We start from the raw sequence: 22371 nt of genomic DNA on the forward strand, positions 1-22371 counted from the left end.
ATCTGTTTAAGTGTATAAATGTATATATCAGTACATAAATGTGTGCACATCAGTGTATAAATGTGTAAGCATACAAATATGTATATTTTCTGAGGGGTTAGGGGAGCTCCATTGAGAGTTCTGCCATGGGGCCCTGCCTCTTATACCACTGACAGTGTAACAGCCTGTGATCCTGACTATCAGGATTGGTTTTATAAGTGGTGCTGGTTTACCATCCTTGATTTTGATAGCAAACTTTTCACAAATCAATAGTATTAGCAAATATAAAAAACTCAGGAAAATTCAGGAACGAGTCATTGGTTGCTAGATTAAAACTAGTAGTTTGTTTTTTTTTCACAAAAGAACCTCAATGCTAAATGCATTGTCTAATAAATATGATGTATATTGCAAGCCTTATCTTATGCTGCAGATCAGTGGGGATGTCAATAATAAAGTTTCTCTTTTTTTTTAGCGATTACGATAATTTATATGCCGAGTTACTGACATGATCCTGTCACAACAAAAAAACACATCAAAATTAACCCCTTGTTTTCATTAGTACCAAGATCCCGCTACCATCTCCAAGGCCCCATTAGAACATGGAACAGAGGAATCGCATCCTACCAGACTGCACAGAGCTCAGAGATACAGACGCCTTTAGTCCGGCGGTACATCACTGTGGTTGGTTTGTTAAAAACAGACCGTGCACTGGCCAGATTTCAAGAACCCATCACAGCACTAAGGTCGTGATATACAATGACATTTTGGCGCTGCTGTTCAACAGGGAATCCGTGCATCGTAAAACTCTATGATGCTCAGAGTCCTTTTCCAGAAACTGTCGTCGGTCTGTGAAATCTAGGTAGCGCACGGTCTAATTTTCTAAGAAATAACACAATGGTGGGTCGCCAACAATTATAGTATTTGCATTGCTTCAATAAGATTCTTACATAGCAACTCAGTAGGTTCAATAACGGAAAACCATTCCAAATAATAATTACTTTAAAATACCTTATCAATTACCAAATACACATATATTACAATATAATAAAACATGTATAAAAAATTCATTAATAAAATATTGCAAAAAAACAGATCATTAAAAGTCCATTACCATCTGAAAAACATGTTTTTATTAGGGGAATTTCTAAAAATATATATTTGCAAATGGAAGCAATGAAATCATTTTAATGAGGCCTAGGACGCTTCACTTATTTCAGGTCCGTTGTTGTTCCAGGTAAATTCAATACCATTACTTTTACAAGACAATAAATTGCACCTACTCAAAGTACCAGAGCTACATGACATGACAGTAAATGACACATAAAATCTGAACCTTTGCATGTCATTATGAAGATTGCTCCCAGATTATAGGATAATAAACATATGGTGACGGAAAATACCATTCCCTAATAAACTAAACCGAAAAGGTCATTTCCAGGAGGCGAAACCTCAGGCGTGTAATAAACCTGCAAATTACTGACATAACTCCATTCCTGTGTATAGATACACAACAAAACTATCATTCTATACTAACAGCCTAATGACCAATAACATAGTATTTACATACAGTCCAGTGAGTATCTGAAATATACATGCCCAAATCATCTCTAGTTACTGTATATACTCAAGAATAAGCAGACCAGAGTATAAGCAGAGGTAACCAATTTTAAAACACAAAAAACTGGGAAAACCTTTTGACTCAAGTATAAGCCTAGGGTGGGAAATGCATTGGTCACAGCCTTCAGCCAGTATATAGCTCACCAGCTCCTTGTCCCCCAAAATGATTATTCTATTTTTACTCGAGTATAACCAGAGTTTTGTTTTTCCAGCATATCTTTTGGAGAGATGGAGGGAAGAAGGAAGGATGGCTAGATGGATAGATAGGAAATAGATCAATAGAGAAAAAGCTAAATTGAACTTCTTCAAGATGCAGTGATACATCCTCAAATGAGCCCCCGCATTGAGAAGACAAGCCCCTTATCCAGATAAGATTCTGGATTACACTTTTGCGGGACAATTCATAACAGGCAGAAGATACAATTCTCTATGAACCATGCTCATGAAGAAATCACAAACAAAATTCTAAACCACAGGAAGACAAAATCTTACAAATCCTACAACATCTTGTAGATAATATAACAACCAGTGAGGTCCCAATGACCCAATCACCCAACGGGCAGTGGGTAACGCTAGAACATCCTCTATAAATGTACGTGTTCTGATAAAGGTATACTGGCGACTATATAATGTCTCAGGCACAGCAGTCACATGTGTCTGCAGTAGGGGTGTTGTACATCACTCACCGCAATATTTTATACAAAAGTAATTAAACATAAAAAGTTAATTTAAAACATGTGCAATACTTAATAAACTAGAAATTGAGCCAGAATTTTCCACTGTATTTTTTATTTAAACAGAAACCCACTAAAAAGCTATAAAAAAACTAGATAATTAAACACACACATATCCTATTTTCTTACATTGCTGCTGACACTCTGCTCTCTACTACAGAGGTTCTGGTCATGGTAACTTTCCATGGCTGTGACTATATATGAATATACCTGATATTTAACACTTACCTTGGGCTTCATGTAGGTCTGAATTAATCCTTATATTCAAAAACTGTTTCCCCAAGATCATAAACACAATGTTTTCCCAAATATTGTGCAGCTCTCCAGCCGGAGCGAGAAGACGCTGACAGAACTTTCTCCCTGTGCTTTGCTCCTCTGTACACTTCTAGTCTGGGTGACGCTGAATGAAGCAATCCGTTTTTAACACAGACACCCAACAGCCAACTTCCTAAAAGGAAATCTGAGAAGTCCCACCCTGAATCTTAATAATGGCAGCCTAACCTTACATACTGTCAACAGCATATATAGTCTGTGCTGCGGGAAACCAGTGCATCTGAGTCACTGCCTCCTTTCTGTCCTAGTAAAAGAGGGTGACAGCTGCTCCCGGGGATGGAATCACTGCGCTTACTGGTAAGTATATACACAATACAAACAAAAGGGAAAGCAGTGAAAGTCAGGTTCACAATAATTGTCTAATACCTGGAGATAAACTATCCTCTCTTCAGTTGACCACCAATAATAAGCCTGTGAGCCCTCTCCATACATTGGGAGCCGACGTGTGACGTACCATTGGTAAGGGGTTAAGTAATGCAAGGAAAATACAGCAAAGATTGTAGTGTTCATTCAAGGCCATTCTAATAATCTCGCTGCTTTTATAGGTCTATTGTCGGCTCACTCTGCCATAAAGTCCTGACTGCTGGAGGCTGCAGTGATAGTTGACTTTGTGGGACTTTCTCCCATCTCCCTACTGCACCTCTGGAGCTCAGCCACAGTGATCTTGAGGTTCCTCTTTACCTCACCAAGGCTCTACTCCCATGGTTGTTTAGTTTGGTTGGACTGCCAAGTCGAGTAAGAGTTGTGATCATCCCAAACTTCTTCCATTTAGGGATTATGGAGGCCACTGTGGTCCTAGAGCCTAGACTGCTGCAGAAATTATTTTGTAATCTTTGCAAGATCTGTGCCTTGCCACAATTCTCTCATTCTCTTGAGTTCCTTGGGCAGTTCCTTAGACCTATTGTTTCTCATGTGCTCTGACATGCACTGTCTGCATGCAGGTCTGATATAGACTTTACTAATCAAGTCCAATCAGTTTAATTAAACACAAGTGGACTCCAATGATGGAGTAGAACCATCACAAAGAGGATCAGAAGGAAATAGACAGCATGTAAGTTAAATATAATTGTCACAGCAAAGGGTCTGAATACTTATGACCATGTGATATTATCTTGTTTACCGTATTTTCTGCCCTATAGGGCGCACCGGACTATAAGGCGCATTAGTCCGATGCGCCTTATATATGTAATAATTACATATATAAGGCGCATCGGACTATAAGGCGCGGGGTCCGGCGGCCGGGGGCGTGGCGGAGGTCCGGGGGCGTGGCGGAGACCCGACGTGACGCGGCGACGTGACGCGGCGACGAGACGCGACGCCGAACGCGGGAAAGGTGAGCGGAGAAGGTGAGGGGGAGGCGGAGAAGGTGAGGGGGAGGTGGAGGAGGGCAGCGGACCATACTTACATAGGTCCCCGCTACCGGAGACAGCAGATCTCCCGCTGGAGATCTCCGGTAGCGGGGACCTATGTAAGTATGGTCCGCTGCCCTGTGCCCAGCGCCATACATAGGGCGCACCGGACTATAAGGCGCACTTTGGATTTCCACGGAAATCCAATGCTTTTAAGTGCGCCTTATAGTCCGGAAAATACGGTAATATGTTAGCAAAAATATCTACATTTACCTTTTCTTTTCTGTCAAGAGGGTATAAAGAGACAACATTAATGATCAAAAAATAACTTTTTAGAACCCTCCAATTGGCTGCAATAAACAAAGAATGAAAAAGTAAAGTTCATGCTCCTCGGCTAACAATACTCCCTTCTGCAAAAAATGTTAGTGTGACCTCTGGTTTCACCACAACGCTGGCCATACTGGATGTATGACATATTTTACTGGAGTACCACATACCTGCGGCTGATAAATCCCCCCTACAAAAGTATGACCTGCAGTGTGCAGATTTTATTTTTCTCCTCCTCTCCATGAGCTGACCCATCAGCACGGATATCTGAGGCTTTTCTGCTTTTTAATGGCTCTGCTCCTAATGTTAATAGGCCCTGTCCCCTCCCGTAACATCACACCCACCACAAGTAAACAACTTCAGCCAAAACATTGTGATAATCACATCACCTGCCCAGGCAGTTGTGTTGTGGACATGTGACCAGCAGCCATCTTCATTCATGTGCCTACTACACTGGGACAAAGTTGCAGGAGTGATTATAAGGCAGTAGCAATTAAATTTTTCATTATCGTTTTTGTCCACAACATTTTTCTGCTAAAATGAGCAAAATTTTAGATAACCCATTACATTTTAGCTTATATCTTGAAAACCCATTTGAATATTAATTATACCCCTTTAAAAGGGAACCTGCCATCAGGTATGTAATTTTTACATGATGAGCTGACGTAAGCAGAGGAGGGGGAGGGGGCGAGGCTGTGATAAATGAGTGAGGATAAGAGGAGGAGTATTAAGTAGAAGACAGAAAGTCTCTGGTTGGTAGAATCTCATTACAGAACAGAAGTAAGAGTTAATCATTAGACTCATGTCCTTTTCTCCAAGTTGTGTACAGGACTTCAGATACACTGCTCACCAAAGGAGAAAGCAGGAGCAGAAAAATGGGCAGAGAAGCTGCTTTCCTTAAAGGGATATTCCCATGAAGACAACTTTCTTATATTTCTGTCTCTTTGCTCTGTGCCTGTAGCCATGCCCCCTGCACGGAGCTCATAGTGTGACAGTGTTAGGGCGCAGTCACATGGTTTGTTTTAGTTGTGTTTTGAAACGCAATACAAAAGCTGAAGAGGGGCGATTCATCCAATTATATTACTGTTAACATTTGTGTTTACAAAACGCTGTGTAAATGTGATGTTAACACATGTGCTAACAATGCATTTACAAAACGCAAATGTAAATAAATTGTTAATGCATGTGTTATCACATTTACATTGCGGATTGTAAACAAACATGTTAACAGCAATGTAATTAAGCAAATCACCTCTCCTCAGCTGTTGTAATGCATTTCAAAATGCAATGAAAACGCAACCAAAATGCACCATGTGACTGCGCACTAAAAGTCTGACAGCCTCTGTATAATCTTAAGCATCTCATCTCTGATCTGTCTTATCTCTCCTTCTATGTGTCAGTGTGTTAAGTACAATGTCAGTAGCCAGATAAAAGTTCATATATACCTGTACCCTGGTAATCTAACCACATTGTCACCCCACAGAACTAGCTGGATTGTAATGTGTCTGCATAGAGAGTCCACACTCTGGGATTTTGTACTGAGCAGCCCATGAAGTGATAGGAGCTAAAACAGCAATAAAACTGAGTAACACTGTAAAGTAAAAGGTTAAAATGATCTTTATTGTGTTAACATCACTAGGAGATTGAGATGTTAGAATTGTCTTTTGTAGGAAAACCCCTTTAATGATGTGTATCATCATCCGGCTCTATTCATTTCTGAAATAAAATCAATTTGCTTTAAATCTTTAGTTATATATTAAGACAAACGAGCCACGGGCCCTTTCCAATGACCACAATAGTTTGTTTCCCTGTATATGGAGTAGGTTTAGCAGGAGAGCTCCTACTACTATTTACATTGTGGACAGCAGAGCACGAGGCTGAGGTCAGGACATAACAGCAGAATCTGGCCACAAGTCAATAATCCAGAGGAAAGAAAAAAAATTGTGACAATAGTAACTCCGGACAAAGAAGTATGTCTGGCATTTCCCAGTTTACTTCCCTCTTCCTTAGCACTAAAGAAAAATGTCAGGGAGGAAAAAGCATTTTAGTATCAGATTCATATGGAAGGCAACGTGAGCTCAATCCAATCCCTCTCATCACACAGAGACATCACAGAGTTACAGCTCAGTCCATTAGTCCATAGTTATAAGCATACAGTAAAATGTAGCAGTGTAAGAACAGGATAACACACGGGTCCCTACTCCTTTGTAAGATGTCTTTATTTCGTTATTTGTAGTGTTATATTCATAAATACATGAAAATTTGCCTCCTGACTCCAGAAATTGATATACCGTAAAAAAAAAATTAAAATTCCCTAAACTCTAATTTAGTGCTCAGACATAATATGGAATCATTTAGCATCTTCCTCATCAGGGGAACTAGTGTACAGGCGTTCCATGACTTAAGGAGACTCAATTTACAGATGACCCCTAGTTACAGACGGACGTCTCTGCCCACTATGACCTCTGGATGCTTTCTTTCAGGCCCAGGCTGCAATGATCAGCCGTAAGGGTTCTGGAATTACAATTTATTGATAATCTTTGTTTCCATGACCGCACAGAATTTTGAAAATCCAATTGTCAGACCCCTCGTTTTTGTTATCTGTGGGGGTCTCATCACGAGACCCCACTGATCAGCAAATTAGGCCCTATCCTGTTGATATGGCCTAACTTTTGTTTGTAGTAGAACCCCTTTAAGACAAATAGAAAACTACATAAAATTTGGAACAAGTGGGAGGAGTACCCGGACGGTTAGAAGAAACGCTCTAATACGTTTTCTCAACGCATCAGCAATGCAAGTTACTAAACATTGCCTGCACTGCGCCTGCATTACCAGCATTTCTGGCAGAATGATATAATACATTATAGTGAAAATGGCTTTTGCTGACACCAGTAATTCCTGAAATCGTCCATTAGCCTGGCAGTATATTGGCCAAGGGCTGGTTTCATGTTCATGATCACACGAGCTGCATATTACAGGAACTGCAAGACATTGACCACTCCTGTAAGTGTGACCTGTATCAATTTCGATAATTCTGACAGATACTATTACATGTAAGAAAAGTACAATGATATTATTGCATCCAATAATTTATACACATCACAGGAAAGTACAAAAGACATCTCCAAGCACAATGTCATTGATCGAGTTATCGCTCGTTTGCTACATAATCTGATGATGCTAAAGGATTCTCTTAATCCTTAGATAAATACCAGAAATACCTAAAACACAATAAGCCAATTTTTATGCAAATTGGCTTATTGGTGCATCATAGGCGGGCCCGTGTCTGCTGGTGCACCTGTTTAACTCATCGCATTCTGCCCAGTCCCACCCAGCAGTAGCCCCTACTGTGCCTTTACACAATGGATAACATACTCAGAAGATAAAACATGTATAGACAAGTATATTGAGGACATCTGCAGCCATAATTCTTCTCCTGGTACCCCAGGAAGATAATTTACATAAAGTTAAAAGAAGATTTTTTTTCTAAAACAAACAAAACACCCAAAAAACACAAACTATAAACAGGAAGGGTACCTCATTACAAGTTCTAGTGTCAAAAGTACCTGGAGAAAAAGTTTATTAGCTGGAACTGATATAGAGATATATATATATACACACACATATACATACATTACACAAAAAGGCACACCCCAACATCCCTGTGACTTGTGTCTAAAAAGAGTGAGGAGGGAAGAGACGTTGAAGGTGCTGTCAGAGACACAAGCCAGGACATTCAGCCGCAGACCATCAATTCCTCAATGGCTGAATCATACAGATAGCTGGTGGAATCAGCGCTGCTTGGCACCATTAATCTTCTGGAAATTAACTACGCTTGCAGCCGTTCTGACAGCAATATTAAGGTTTTCTTCTTCTGGATGCTTTATAACAAATCAATTAATCAATTCTAGGTGGCGCCAAGGACACAGGGGAACACAATCATTTACTGGGTAAATGCGGTGGGACAACAATGACCCCGTCCTCTGTACACAACATAAAACAAATCCCCGGGTAATGCATCCAGATGCGTCTGCCACATTCAATGTTAGATTTCCTTCAATAGATGTTGTTGCATAGACTTTGTATGTATTTAATATAAAGTACAGTATAACTAAACTGTGGGGGAGCGTTATCAGTGCATCGTATGCTGGAGCATGATGAAACACCACCCCTCCGGGGCTGCCGGATGAGTCTGGATGTTTTCACTTTCTTTGTGGTCCCCTGGTACAAGAAGGACATTCATTAGCAGAAGTGGGTCTCATGCACCCCCTGGAAATTTTACGTTAAAAGGCCTGAGAAAGTGCTTGTTAGCACAAAATGGCCCATGGCCTCAGCGTTCTACCCCAATGTGCTGATAAAGGATAAAAGACAACTCTAGTAAGTGCCGCTTCTTCTCTGCATCGATATCCACAGTATGCAGTATGTCTGATGAGCACCACCACCACCTCCCAAAAGTACCACCCATGTTTAACCAATCTAAGGTCTGGCCAGTGCAATTCTCTTCGTGCTTGTTCCCTTGTAGGCCCTCGGCTGAGGTTGGTGCCCTGTCCATCACAAAACTAGCACTGGCACAAAGAAACAAAATAACAGAAATAACAATACAGATGTGAAACTAACCCAATATAATAGAGAATGTAAATGCTGTATTTCCACTGAATGCAATCTGCGATGAGATGTTCATGACCAATTGATTTTAAAAAAGGGGTCAATGTTGGATCATTGGCAAGGTTCTCCTATTCAGACCCAGCATCTAATAAGAAAGTTCTGACAAGTTGTTGGTCAACTCTGCACACATTTACAGAATCAGCTCTCTGAGCAAACATCAGATGATGTATCATTTCTGGACATGATCAGGTCCCATCAGATCACCCTTCAGCTATTTTTGTACATTATCTTCATCAAGCACTAATGGTATAATCTGAACAAGAAAGTAGCGATTCCTTTAAGAGAACATCTGCAATTATTACCAAATTGGACCTTGAAGATCCTGCTCTCAATGATCAGAAAGATCAGGAAAAACTCACTGCAGACAAAAAAATCACAAAAAAAAAAAAAAAAATTCTGTAAACTGTTGTGAAGTACGTTTTCTTTGGGTTACATTTACATATATACATGTGAATGCAGTTTACCGAAAGATTTAAAGTAAACCTGTCATGAGGAGTCTATCAGAAGTAGATGTAATGGTAGATCCCTCCTGCCTGCCTCTGCCCTAATTTGCTATTTAATAAACCTGGAACATAACCCAACTTGTTAAAAACTTTATTTTAGTAATGTGTAAATTAACCGCAGAGCCTCTGCAATTAATTTACATATTAGTTTTTAACACATTGGGTTATGTTCCAGGATTATTAAATTACAGATTAGGGACGAGGCAGCAGGAGTAATCCACTATCAGATCTACTTCTGATAGTAGATTCCGCAGGGTAGGTTTCCTTTAATCAAAACCTCTGTTGCATTAATAACTTTTAAGAGAAACTGCCGTTTAAATGAATTTTGGTTAGATAATTACAGATGCAGAAACATATATCTTGTTGCAGAAACAATTATAAAATTCAGGACCTTGGGGAAGTTGGGTGCCTACATAAACACGTTACACGCGGCGGCGTGCGACAGAGGACAGGAGCGACAGAGCCTCATTATCATAATTTAATAATTGTTTCTTCAGCAAAACAACCCAGATTAAACAAGGTATGTTTCTGCATCAGCATACCTATAGCATTCTCAAGGTACTTTTGGTTTATAATGCATAAAGGCAAATTGTGTCTATTAGCTCACATCTAATCTCCCTGTGTTTGGTGAAACTGCTCTGAGAAAGGAGGATTAACCCCTTTACTTTTAGCTTGATCTTTAAAAAAAAAAAAACTTCTAATAGCATACTACAGCCAGGATAGGAGAATGAGACTAGTCTTCAATCTGGTAGACAGGTTTGCCATAGCAATGTAGAAGTAACATTGTAACTGAGGGGCCCCTTGCAGTCTGTTTCTTTAAAAACTAAGCAGAATTTCTTAATGAAGTATATTGGAAAATATCAGAAGGAGAGGACACTTTTTTTTTCTTTTAGGTTAGGTGTTCTTCTGGGAGGGGCTGTATACTGGGGGGGGGGGGGGTAGGGGGCTGCCGGACACATACTGGGTGGAGGCTGGGACCAATACATTTCCCACCCTAGGCTTATAGTTGAGTCAATAGGTTTTTCAAGTTTTTTGTGTTAAAACTAGATACCTCAGCTTATACTTGGGTCGGCTTATACTCGATTATATATATATATATATATATATATATATATATATATATATATATATATATATATATATATAGTTATATATATACTCGAGTATAGTATATACTCGAGTATACAATTACATAGTACAATGGCACACACAAGCCATTTTGGTGGCCGGATTCTTTACATGCCATCATGTGACCCCCTTCACTGCATTACGTTGGTCATTATCTTGTTAGGCCTCATTTACAGTACTTCACAAGGGGCTTTTTACAGCAGAATTATGTTATGTGTAAATTTAGGAGGCATTTCTAAATAAATCCCAATAATGGTTAGTACATCTCACTAACATACAAATTATTAAATATATAAAAAGTACAAACAAAGACAAAAAAAAAACAAAAAAAAGTTAAAATGCACGACAAACTATGCAAAATTAAGAACTGTAATAAGCAGCTCGGTCATCACAGATATTGCTGGAGCACCTCGTATAGCCCTGGTCAAGGTGCAGGGAAGTAGATTAGAAAGTGGTGAAAACCTGAAAGCGGTGCTGGCTCCGGCATGGATCTGCTGAGTGAGGGGATAAAACATGTGAGCTCCCAGGCAATGAAATGAATTAAAAGCTGTGAGGGCTTAACATCGATGCTGTGGTGCCATCAGCTTGACCATTCATATGTCAGATAAACATTGTTAGGAAATAAATCTAGAGGACAGCAGATATTGGTCAGCAGATTCCTCCCGTTGTCCTATCCTAACCACACACTGGACCCCATTTACTTCTGCATTCATATTCCTAAGGAAACGAAAAAACTCATTTCCATATACATATTCTGTTTCCTTCACCCTTCTAGATTGGAAATAAAGAAATCTTCTTATTAGTTTCCCATCTTGTCTTACAGACTTTACCCGTGAACCCATGATAAATTGTACAAATATTCATACACCTGATTTCTTATTACCCTGTATGAAAAATTTTCCAACGAAAAATAAGCAAACGCTTGACGCAGGTATATAAACATTTGTCAGTAGCAAATCTTCCTATGCAAACAGCGGATGTGCTGCTGGTAAATACAGACTGTACATGGGATGAATGACTATTACTGATAGTTTGTCTTCTTAGTAAAAATCTAAATAAGAAAATTCGTTTATAAGAAACCTTTCCATCGTAGAGCGATGCTTTTTATAGACTGGAAATCTGAAGGAGTAAAGGATATAATTTTATAGCAAAAATCCAGTTTACGTTATATTATTTCTACTCAGCTACTTGGCATATCCTTTAGGACACACGTGTATCCTGTATAGAGGATAACATTCTCAGGGCTGTGGAGTCGGAGACAATTTTGGTGGAGTCGGAGTCGTGATAAAATGGACCAACTTCATAAGCATATAATAAATTACAAAATTCCTTCAAATGTCTGTTCTATTCCTGATCTAAGGATTTCAGCCAGAGGTGAACATCATTTATTGGGCCATATTGTTATACTACTCAGGAGGCACATCAGTAACCAGTATCCTAGATGCGTCAACAACCACAGTATAGCACAAAATGCCAACCCAATTATAAATGACATATTACAGCAATAAATACCACCCCAGGAACCAAATACTGCATTCAGACCAATAATAGTCGATACTCCAGAGCAGATAAGAATAGTACTGGAGACCTCAAAGCAGGCTTAATATACTGGAGACCACCAAAGGAGACAAATACTGGAGAGCCCCATAGCAGATAATATTGGAGATCAAATAGAAGACAATACTGGAGACCCCTAGAGCATAAAACTGATTATATTGGAGACCCAGAGCAGGCAATAAATCCTCTGCTTTGCTAGCTCTTCTTCTATCAGTATAGTACAGTTCTCAAGTACTTACCAATCCTGGGACCACTCCTGCAAGTGCTCTACTCTGGGTCCTGACCTTGACAAATATAACCAGTGTCTGAAGTTTGGACACAGAGTGAAGCGGCAGGACATGAACCGGGAGCAGTGAGAACTTCTCAGCTGCACTCACCGCTACACAGCACCAATGAAAGCTTCCACCAGTTATGTTACATCAGTTATGGAAGGGGCATGACAAGGGCTGCATGTGGCCTTTCGGTGCGGCTTGTGCACTCCGATCCCCTTTTAGTTGAGATGAATGTGGCTGCACTCTAGGTATCTGCTCAGGAGTGAAGCTCCTCTGTTAAAGATAGGAGAATTGAGGCACTGGGAAGGAATGGCTGCATTTATTCAGCACTGCTAGAATTACCAGGAAAATGGGACTGTGGAGTCATGGGAGTCGGTGACCACAATGGTGGAGCTGGAGTACAGGAAATTGAGAATTGAAAATAAAGGTGCTACCGGCACGTTGCATATAGCACTTTGTTTCCTTGCTTGTCTCTTAAGTCTGGTGAAAGTCTCCATCTCCTGAAACTGTGATGATTCATGGGGAAGAAGAAATCAGCACACACAGTACTGCCTAGTGCACTGGAAGCCTGTGGAGGAGCTCAGTGAAGCCTAACACCGATGTGCTGTTGGACTTCACTTCAGTCCTGCTCAGCTCTGCCAGTTTGCCCTGTAGTCGGAGCAGTAAGTGTGGGACAATACTGGAGCCCACAGCTGTGTAGCAAGCATAGAAACCTGGAAAGACTGCATACTGTAAAGTAAGGCATAGCAGCCTCTTCTGTACCGATGGACAAACACAGGGGTTCTCCTAATCAACTGAAACTGTGTTGACTACCTGCTGTCCCGGCCCTGAGTGTCAGGATGAAGAGGAAGGGGACACAGAATGGCACAAAGGAAACAAGGTTAAAACCCGGACTGTTTACTGTCTTTATCGGTTGGACTGATGCAAGGAGGCAATGGTGGAGCATCTGCTTATGGTTTCATGTCAGGTGTCATAAGGTCCCCGAGACGTGAGGACTGATCCATTGTTCCAGTGTCTGCTGCAGCCAGTCATTTCCGATGCTTTACTTTTGCTATGAACTTCCATGGCTGAGCCGTATTGATTTTAAATCATTGTCACATAGACAAATGAATCCCTTGATATCAAATTAGCTTTCTTATTTTATGGAACATGCAGAGAGACGGAGTAAAGATACCTATATCTATTTTATTTTTTTTAGAGACAAAATAACATGAAAGAATTTAACATTACTGCTCTGACGTCTATGGGAATGCCATGAGGGAGAGAGGCCTGAATACACTGCATGTAGATGAATCACTGACTGCAGGCCATCCTTACCTCTCGCTAGTCTGATGTCATGTGCTGCTCCAATGAACACGATTATTCATGGAAATAGCTTAATTAGACATCAAAATACAAAGAAAAGAAGAAGAGTTTTGCAACAGAACAAAGACGCTCACCCGGCACCCTGTCAGGTCACTTCCAGCTATGTTAGTTAAAAGAAAATCAGAATATGGAACAACTGCTCCAAATGCAAACGGCACATGCTTTAGATTACAGGAGTCTGGCTTCACTTATGAAATTGCTGTAAAGATCCTATTTTTACATGTGCATTATGAAACCATTATGTGTATTCTTACAGAGATGAGCTCTCTAAATCCTTGAGTGACTGTCCAGGCTTTTCCAGCCTCCCCTTCTGTTGGCATATAAAGCAATGGTTTGGGAAGAGGTAGAGACAGATGATTTGAACATGCTTTTCTCTCCTGACTACAGAATGGAGAAGTAGTCCGGCGGTGATCTATTACATCATTAGCTGTTCCCGCCCACTCCTATAAATTCCACCATGCGGATACCGAATTACAGGCATCACCTCTGTGGTTTATGGTAATTGAAGTAACTTTACATAGACATTGTACCCGCACCAGCCATCTGTTATTTAATGTACATTATAGATTTGCCCACATTCTCAATTTGTATGAAAAAAATATCCTACATTTCATCTTGATATGTTCCTATATGGGAAATATAATCATTGAAATGAGCCATTGGCCAACATTCGTACACCTGTTTGGTCCTTGCTGACTTGTCCTTTGAGATTATGAGGTCCAGACCCTGAGCTTGGTCAGGAAAACTTGCAGCTGGAGGGGATCCAGGGTTCCTAACTGAATAAGCGCAAAGGAAGGGAAGGAAACTTGGATGTCTTCCAAATGAGCAAACCAGATTTCATAAAATGTAGGCTGTCCACAAAGAAGGATGTAATTTTCCTTAAAGAAGCTCAGCTGGGGTACTAATACTAAGCTTTCCAGTTGGATTTGACAGTCTTATGAACTCACATTTCATCTCCTATACATTAGGCCTCATGGATATGGACCTTATTTTGGGAAGCGTTTTATCCACGGTTTCCAAATCTGAGCATGGCCTATTCCTGCCAAATTTGTGGCCTATGAATACGCAGGTAGCAATAAGCGGAAGATTTCCAAATCGGAATCTATTCATATGTTTTGTTCTACACACTTTTTAAAGTATTTTTGTAAACCCCTTTTATTTCCAATTTTATGTGCAAACAACCTATATTTTTTTTAAGTTCCCACAGGCTCAACGATAAATGCTGCAGGACATGACCCTTCAACAAGCCATATGATACTATGGTGGGAAAACACCTTTGAGGCATTCTCATATGTTCCTTTCAAGAAAATTTGTAACAATTCTGTTTTTATTTTCATACAGGTACGTATTATAAGACACAGAGGACAGAACAGACATACTTCTATTAAAGCTATTAAATTGAAAGCTACATTTTCACTTAGGAAGATCAGAATGAGATACGTTTTATATGTAATCAACTTTCACTGGAAAGACACTGGAGAACATAGGAACAGGATGCAAGTAACACGATAATGGAATACATGCAATATCTACATAAACACCTGATAAATGGAAATGCTCTATAGTGAACACACACTTTATCAAGTAATGAGCAAAAAATATGCCAAGACCTTACAGTTTTACACCTAGTAATGTCAGTGAAGTTTTACACATGGGCAGATCTATATAGTAGCGCCTGTGATTGATGGGTCAGTTTTGCTGTTCTCATCGATCATGGCCCCTTAGCCGACCTGGTTTTATATAGAACTGGATTATTGGTCATTACATTCATTCCCTTGAAACGAAGGGGAAAAAAAAAAAGAAATCAATGGTATTTAAAGTGTTCAGATAAGGTACAGAAATCACACGTTTGTGCGCTGACAATAAAGGGCCACACGCCAATACTGCTGGGTGTAAGTAAAACTAATAGTGTGTCCTTATCTGTGCAGGTTATTCCAGAATCTGCTGGTTATCTGTGAGCAAAGCAAACAAAGGAAACAAAAGCTTAGCCAGAATTCTACAAACTTCAAACACTCAGAGAGCAGAGGCCCTGGGACCCTCGGAGTGAGGGAACGCTTAGAGTACAGCGAGGGGGGGTTGTCCAGATGTTAAAATTACTCTAAACATCCAGGAATAATAGCTGGAAGTGCAGACCCTTCTGAAACCTTGAATAGTACCCAAACAGCACATTTACTTTGCTCTACATTTTCGCTAACAAATGAATCACTACGAGAACCTACACTGACGGCCGTCATCAGCCCAGAGCCCATGTGTTAAGGGCATTTACACTGTGCTAAAAATCAATAGCATTCTCCAGGAGTCAGGATCAGCGCTATGCTCCATGGTCAGCCTTCTCATGGTCTACATCATCTCATCAGAAGGTCATTTTTCTGATATGATTACCTGGGAAAGAGAAGCTCCCGAGCGACCAGAAAAAGAAATACTTCAACTAGATGTAGATTAAGTAGAAAAGGTTATTTATATGATAATAAGATTCAGTACTGTGTGCCAAAAGGCCTTAATATATTTAATCATTGCAAGTTATTCTTCTGTATCGCCAGGTGTGAGAGAAGAACTGACAGATGTAAACCTCAGCAGATACGGAGCAGCGTGGGAATGTCATTCCTAGAAATTCACAACGCACACCTGGTCTTCTGATGTCTATGAACACATCAATGATCTCTAGGTTATTCTTACCCTCTTCAAGTAGCACAGATGCAATACATACAGGATAATTGGTGTATTGGTGGGGACAAGGCAAACCTACCACCTTCAACTTTACGGATGCTCGGGTGCCATGGCCGTTCCCGAAATTTCTTTATGAGAAGGCCAATCCTAGACGGAAGAGACGCTGGTTGGATTAACGCCCGTTATGGTGATATTATTTCTGTACTACGTATAAAAATATGTTGAAAAAAATCTTACCAATGTAGCACTCATACTACTATGGGTCCTGACCATATTTTAGACAATCATCTACCTGTAGGGATCACTGTAGGTTATTGGCCAATTATTATATCACCCCAAACCTTGCAATAAAGGAGATAAAAGGTGAGTACAATGAGACAAAGTTAAAAAAAAAATATATATATATATATATATATATATATATACACATATATTTTTCTTTTCAACTTTGCCTCATAATTATATACCATATATATAGGTTATTTTTAGATCTCCTGGTTCCCATATTTATATAAACCTTGTCCTGGAAAAAAACTTTAACCCAACATATAACTAAATATAAAATTAAAGATAGTATATGCGAATGCACTGCGCAAAAAATTGAATCCAACACAAATATAATCTGTAAAATATACAGTAAAAGTTATGCGTAAACAGATAAAAATAATACACACAATGTTTCTGTACGCTTGAACAATATTCAGCTATGTTACTGCTTGCACGGTCATTGTTACTTGGTCTATTTAATTCCGATGTCACTGGCCAATCAGAACTATTGCAAAATACCCCTCAGACCTACCTGGAATATTAACTATTACTTGAACTTTATAATTCATAATAATTTCAACTATGACCTGTATGTGAATGATGCTACATAAATGCACAAATGACACATAGTATTCTGAGCCATCACCTTTAGAATAATGAGCTTATAGTAGTGATACAAGAAGGAAGCTACATATAAGAGGAGGCTGTTGTAGCATCTTAGTCACTGTCAAATCATGTGCAATCTTAATAAAGTAATTACGATATGAGCTTCAACATGTCTCAGGGGTGTGGCCGATCGAGTTTTGTAAAACTTCTTAAAAGGCAGCTCAACTGAAAGATGGAGATGTGCGAGGGTAAATGATAGGGAACATTGTAAATCTGACACAAAGCCAGACTTTTTCTTTGTGCTAAAGTTTCTCAATCACTGATTGGTGAGAGTGGGATTTCTGAGGCCCGTGCCACAATATGTACAATAAAATATCATCTCTATTCCCTTTTCAAGTCTCAAAGGTTGAAGGCACAGAAGAAACCAGCTTTGTGCTGCAGAAAACACAAAAACTTCCGTTACCCTACACCCCGACCAATTCCAAGCATATGACAAGCGTCATGTTTAGTGTAACATCTGGAAGCAATATGTCAGATACATGCAAGGCCAAAAAGCATTCATGCAAATGAAATAATTGTAACAGAAGCAAGCCTTAGAGCTATGTAGATCTAGCATAGTAGATAGTGAAGTAACGTACTAATATCCAGCAAATAAGGTCCAGTTCACACCTCTATTACCTTCCATCACTAAGGAGATAGTAACGGAAGTGTAACGGATTTGTTAAAATGTCCATCTATTTCAATGGTTTTTCAATGGCTTCCATTAGTGTCCGTTTACACTTCCATTAGGCTCCAGTAACTTGTAACAGAAAAAGAATGCTGCAGCTTCGACCCGTTATTATAGATTTAGTGACAGAACATAATATCAGGGTCTACATATGGAAAGATCCAGATGCTACCACTACAATAGATAGACTAGTATAGTTTATAATAGCTGCTGCTCTACAGTATATTGACAACTTATGGGAATCATACTAAGAATAAGAAATACACATTTTTATGCCCCCTTTGCTACAGTGGTAATACAAGCCACTTGTTTGTACTTCCATTTATTTATTTTTTTAATGTATATTATATTTAATTAATTTTTGAATTTATATTGGTTGGTCACTTACATTTAACTTTAACAAGGTAAATATAAAGATCCTAATAGTATCCCCCATATTATACTTACCCTGTTAAGGTTTGCCAGGAGCAGCAGGACTCTGGACTTCCTGTGATCTCACATGTCCTGCAGACTTCTGGTGGATGAAGAGGGCTGTACGATCATTACTGTCTGCGTTGCCCCCCCCCCCACCCCACCCCATAACCAGCCCCACATAAGACACCAATTTTATACTCTTTCAAAAGACATTTGACAGACTTTGAAATGTATATGTTCATAGACTAGGTGTCTGCACCTCCTGGCCCAAATATAAACATTAAGAACCTTCTTCTGTTTTAAGCTTAGAAGAGGCAAAATCCATGTTACATGTCAACATAACTATCCATAGAACACCATTGTACCACTCCAATTTTCCCTCTTAGAAGTATATATTAGTAAATTGCCATATAGGCGTTTTCTTCCCCCTCATAAATGTTCCTTGTTCCTACATACTGTGACAATGTTAAAATTAAGACTGGCAATTCTATAACCAAAGGGGAATCTGCTCCGTTTACCATGCAGTGTAAACGGTGGTCTACAACTGAAGCCTCTCAATCTTCAACATTCACTAAGATTTATATCAATAAATGAGACCATCCAATGAATATTTGAAAAAAAACTTCATTTGTCTTCATGTATACAAACAAGAACGCAATAAAATAAATCGGTACATCCTGAATCTTTATTTAGTGGAAAGGATAGACGTAGGATAGGTGTGGCGTTTCGGAGGAATTACAGTGGAATAGAACAATGCCATTTGTTCAGAATCCTTGTATGGAATGCCAGTATCATATTTTCTAAAAGAAACACATACAAGTCAAGGGGGAGATTTATTAGAAGACTAAAACTGTTCTAGTTACCCATGGCCACCAATCAGAGCTCTGCTTCCATTTTCCCACAGCCATTTAGGAAACTAAAGCTGAGCTCTGATTGGTTTCCATGGGCAACTAGAACAATTTTACCTTTAATCTGATTAAATCTCCATAATTCTTCAAATGTTATTATCCCAAACACTTCATTGTAAATCCTCACTATTCTCTACCAATATTACAAGTTATATGCACAGGATCAGCATAATAATTTGCACAATATACATGGAGACATACGGCTACACTGTAGAAAATATTTACCAGTGATGAGCCAGTTCAGGAATGCTATGAAATCCAATGCTCTCTTCACACAAGTGTTCATTGCTGGTGGCTCCACAAATTCCAGGATCAAAGGCGATCAATATTTGCTTGACACAAGGGCTGCAGCATGAAATAATGTTAAAGACTGGGGCATGAAGTGTGTGTGAAGAGATCCTTCAAACAGCCACTGCGAGAGCACACAAGAATCGCACTACAGTAACAGAGCCACCGAAAATAACACACAAGACACAAATCTTAGATATTATCTGGATGTAAACAACATTTCCTCCAAAACTCTCTAACACAATCTCTGCGGTTCTTGCCAAAACCAGGGGGATCTTCAAACAACTTAAAATAGTCTCCCCCCCTCAATTCACCAAAAACTAAATATAGTAATGACTAGAGCACTTCAAAACTTAACAGTCTTACTTTTCCTGTATCCAAATGTTTCATCATTTTAGAAGAAATTCTGTTTTTTTTTTCTTTGCAAATGAGCTTCTCCGTGCACCAGGGGCAGGACCATGGTTGTGGGGGCACCCATTTTATTCTTTCAACGCTTCCCAGCACTATCCATCCCCACATCTTTGAACAAAGACAAACTTATTTTGCAGTAAGAAGGTGAAGTAAGAAAGCAAACAAGTGCACAAAGGTCACTCCGCTTGTGCAGCAAGAAGTTCTTCTCCATGAAGATATCTACAGAGTAGACTGCAGGGAAACAAGCAATGAGAAGCCTCCACAGTACCACACACAAAGCTGGTTGAGTCGGGAGGTGATAGACTCCCTTCAATGTGCACAAGCGAAGCTCACAATAGTCCACTAAAGACAAATGCTGTTTGTCGGCTTGATGCTAATACAGTATTTCACTGCATAGAACAAAAAGCAAAGTGGTGTGCCACTGTAGAATTGTTACAAAAACATGAATTTTATTAGAACACACAACCGATACACAGACAATACCATAGAAACTATTAAAAATAGTACCAAATTACATACAATGTAATATCGTGTTATTAGTACAATAACAAACCCCTCCTGAATGGGTAGCGTAAACCAAGACCAACCCAATAGCAATGTAAACAAATTCAAAGTGCAAGTGCATATGACCAGCTGTCATAAAAATACTGAGCAAGTAAACTGGTGCCTGGATCAATTGTTCCCCAAAAAAATGGTACAAAAGGTGTGAGGCAAATCCCCAGCATACATTACAAGTTATCTGGCATTAAGCCAGGCAGCATGGTAGCAGCGTCAGAGATGCGGGTTGGTGCAGAGATCACGCATACACGTGCATCTGCTGGCCCGGCCAGGAACCCAAACTAACTTTATTTCTGTAAGGGGCCTTTGCTGTGGACATTACCTTTAGGGGGACACTCTGCTGTAGACATTACGCCAAGGGGTGCACTCTGCTGCGGACATTATACTAACTAGAGGGGCCGCTGTGAACATTTTATTAGAGAGTATTGGCTGCATTTCCCACCCTAGTCTTATGATCGAGTCAATAGGTTTTCCCACTTTTATGTGATAAAATTAGGTATCTCTGCCTTATACTCGGGTTGGTTTATATCCGAGTATATATGGTAATACTTTGTGAGATCAACCATATTGGTTGCCAGCAAGTTTTCCAGAAAACTCTATATAATTATACCCCAAGATAATACGCCATTACCAAGCATGTAATTTAGACTTTTACCATGAAGCCGAAACTAGAGGAAGACATGATAGTGAAGAATTAGATAAGTTATTCTAGCACTTAATGAGAATAATGAGAACAGCTGCAATTTTGAACCTCTAAAAGTACCTTTTTCTAGCGAAGAGAGTGTATGAGGTGAGGATTGCTTACACAAAACCTCCACGTAGAGGGGAGGAAAATAAAGCAGAACTAAAAGAAGGACTTACACAATGGGGCACATTTATCAATAGTGAGGCAAGGTGCACCAGATTATTAAATACTGGAGCACAGTCTTCAATTATCAGGCACACCCTGCACTCCTGGGGAATAGAGCACCATCTTTTTAAGATGCACCTATAACAGGGGTCCCCAAACTTTTTACATAGGGGGCCGATCACTGTCCCTCTCAGACCGTTGGAGGGCCGGACTGAAGTTTAAAAATAAAAAAAATATTAATTAATTATTTCCTATACTGCCCCTCATAATTAATTATTTCCTATACTGCCCCTCATAATTAATTATTTCCTATGCTGCCCCTCATAATTAATTATTTCCTATGCTGCCCCTCATAATTAATTATTTCCTATGCTGCCCCTCATAATTAATTATTTCCTATGCTGCCCCTCATAATTAATTATTTCCTATGCTGCCCCTCATAATTAATTATTTCCTATGCTGCCCCTCATAATTTATTATTTCCTATGCTGCCCCTCATAATTAATTATTTCCTATGCTGCCCCTCATAATTAATTATTTCCTATGGTACCCCTTATGAGGAAATAATTAATTATGAGGGTCAGAATAGGAAATAATTAATTATGAGGAGCAGGATAGGAAATAATTAATTATGAGGGGCAGCATAGGAAATAATTAATTATTCCCTATGCTGCCCCCTCATAATTAATTATTTCCTATCCTGCTCCTCATAACTATTCCCTATGCTGCCCCTCCATTATTATTTTCTATAATTGCCCCATAATCCATAATTTCATATATTAGGGCAGCCACAATGTTTCTACTGCTGTTTTAAAAAAAATAATAAAAGCCCTGTACTTACCTCTG

At 39.5% G+C, this 22371-nt stretch overlaps 1 protein-coding gene across 4 annotated transcripts in view; it reads right to left on the reverse strand.

The window, feature by feature from the left end:
• MCC (MCC regulator of WNT signaling pathway) overlaps positions 1–22371 on the reverse strand; it is a 218623-nt gene that overhangs the window by 102826 nt on the left and 93426 nt on the right. The window contains exon 1 of one of the 4 annotated variants that reach the window (XM_072140787.1): positions 2559–2737. The exons of the other annotated variants lie outside the window; for them this stretch is intronic. Coding sequence (XP_071996888.1) covers positions 2559–2570 — 12 coding nt within the window. The 5' untranslated portion in view covers positions 2571–2737. Of the gene's footprint in view, positions 1–2558; positions 2738–22371 lie in introns of those variants that run through there. 4 annotated transcript variants of the gene reach the window in all.

Source organism: Engystomops pustulosus, chromosome 1 (assembly GCF_040894005.1).
Source record: "Engystomops pustulosus chromosome 1, aEngPut4.maternal, whole genome shotgun sequence".
NCBI classification, from domain to species: Eukaryota; Metazoa; Chordata; class Amphibia; order Anura; family Leptodactylidae; genus Engystomops; species Engystomops pustulosus.